This window comes from Buceros rhinoceros, unplaced genomic scaffold (genome assembly GCF_000710305.1).
Source record: "Buceros rhinoceros silvestris isolate BGI_N320 unplaced genomic scaffold, ASM71030v1 scaffold23774, whole genome shotgun sequence".
Taxonomy (NCBI): domain Eukaryota; kingdom Metazoa; phylum Chordata; class Aves; order Bucerotiformes; family Bucerotidae; genus Buceros; species Buceros rhinoceros.
Genome location: NW_010410382.1, coordinates 76735 through 77363, shown reverse-complemented (window position 1 = coordinate 77363; position 629 = coordinate 76735). Strand labels below are relative to the sequence as shown.

General features: G+C 64.7%; 1 protein-coding gene across 1 annotated transcript in view; it reads left to right on the top strand.

Moving 5' to 3' along the window:
- The window catches only part of QRFP (pyroglutamylated RFamide peptide), a 1220-nt gene that overhangs the window by 329 nt on the left and 262 nt on the right, over nt 1-629 (top strand). Inside the window, exon 2 of the mRNA XM_010135610.1 lies at nt 350-597. Coding sequence (XP_010133912.1) covers nt 350-597 — 248 coding nt within the window. The remainder of the gene's footprint in view (nt 1-349; nt 598-629) is intronic.

Genomic DNA, 629 nt, shown 5'->3' with positions numbered 1-629 from the left:
GCTGGCTGCCAGCCAGGGGAGTAGCTGCAGGGCTGTGATTTGCGAGCACGAAGCTGATGAAGGGGAGCAGGTCTGAAGGAGAGAGGGGAGAGGCAGAGCGAGATCAGGCCATCCCCAGCACCCCCAGCTGCAGCCGGGTGCTGGCGAGGAGGGTGCAGGAGGGGCGGTGGGTGCTGGAGGGGGTTTCTAGCAGGGTGCAGGGCTGGTCTGTGGGTGCTCAGCAGGGACGGGGAACAAGCACTAGCCCAGGGCAGCTCTTGCTGCTGCTTTAGCCGCTGCCTGAAGATGCTTTCTGGATTACCAACATATCTTTCTCTTTCTTTCTTTTCTTTCCCTGTGCTTCCTCCAGATGAGAGCACCCTACTCGCTGTCCTGCCTCTTCCTCCTGAGCCTAGGGACCTGCTTCCCTCTCAGCGAGCAGCAGGAGCTGGGACACCCTGGGGGAGGGACCCCGCTCAAGCCCAGCTGGCAAGCGGTGGCTGAGGACAGGGGTGTCGGCTGGAGGGCAGGAGCACAGCGGAGGCGAAGCGAGGAGCTGGGCATTCTGCTGGGCATCGCCCGGGAGCTGCAGGGCTACGGCATGGAGGGGGCCCGGCAGCGGGTGGGCCGGGAGAGGGGCTCACAGCACC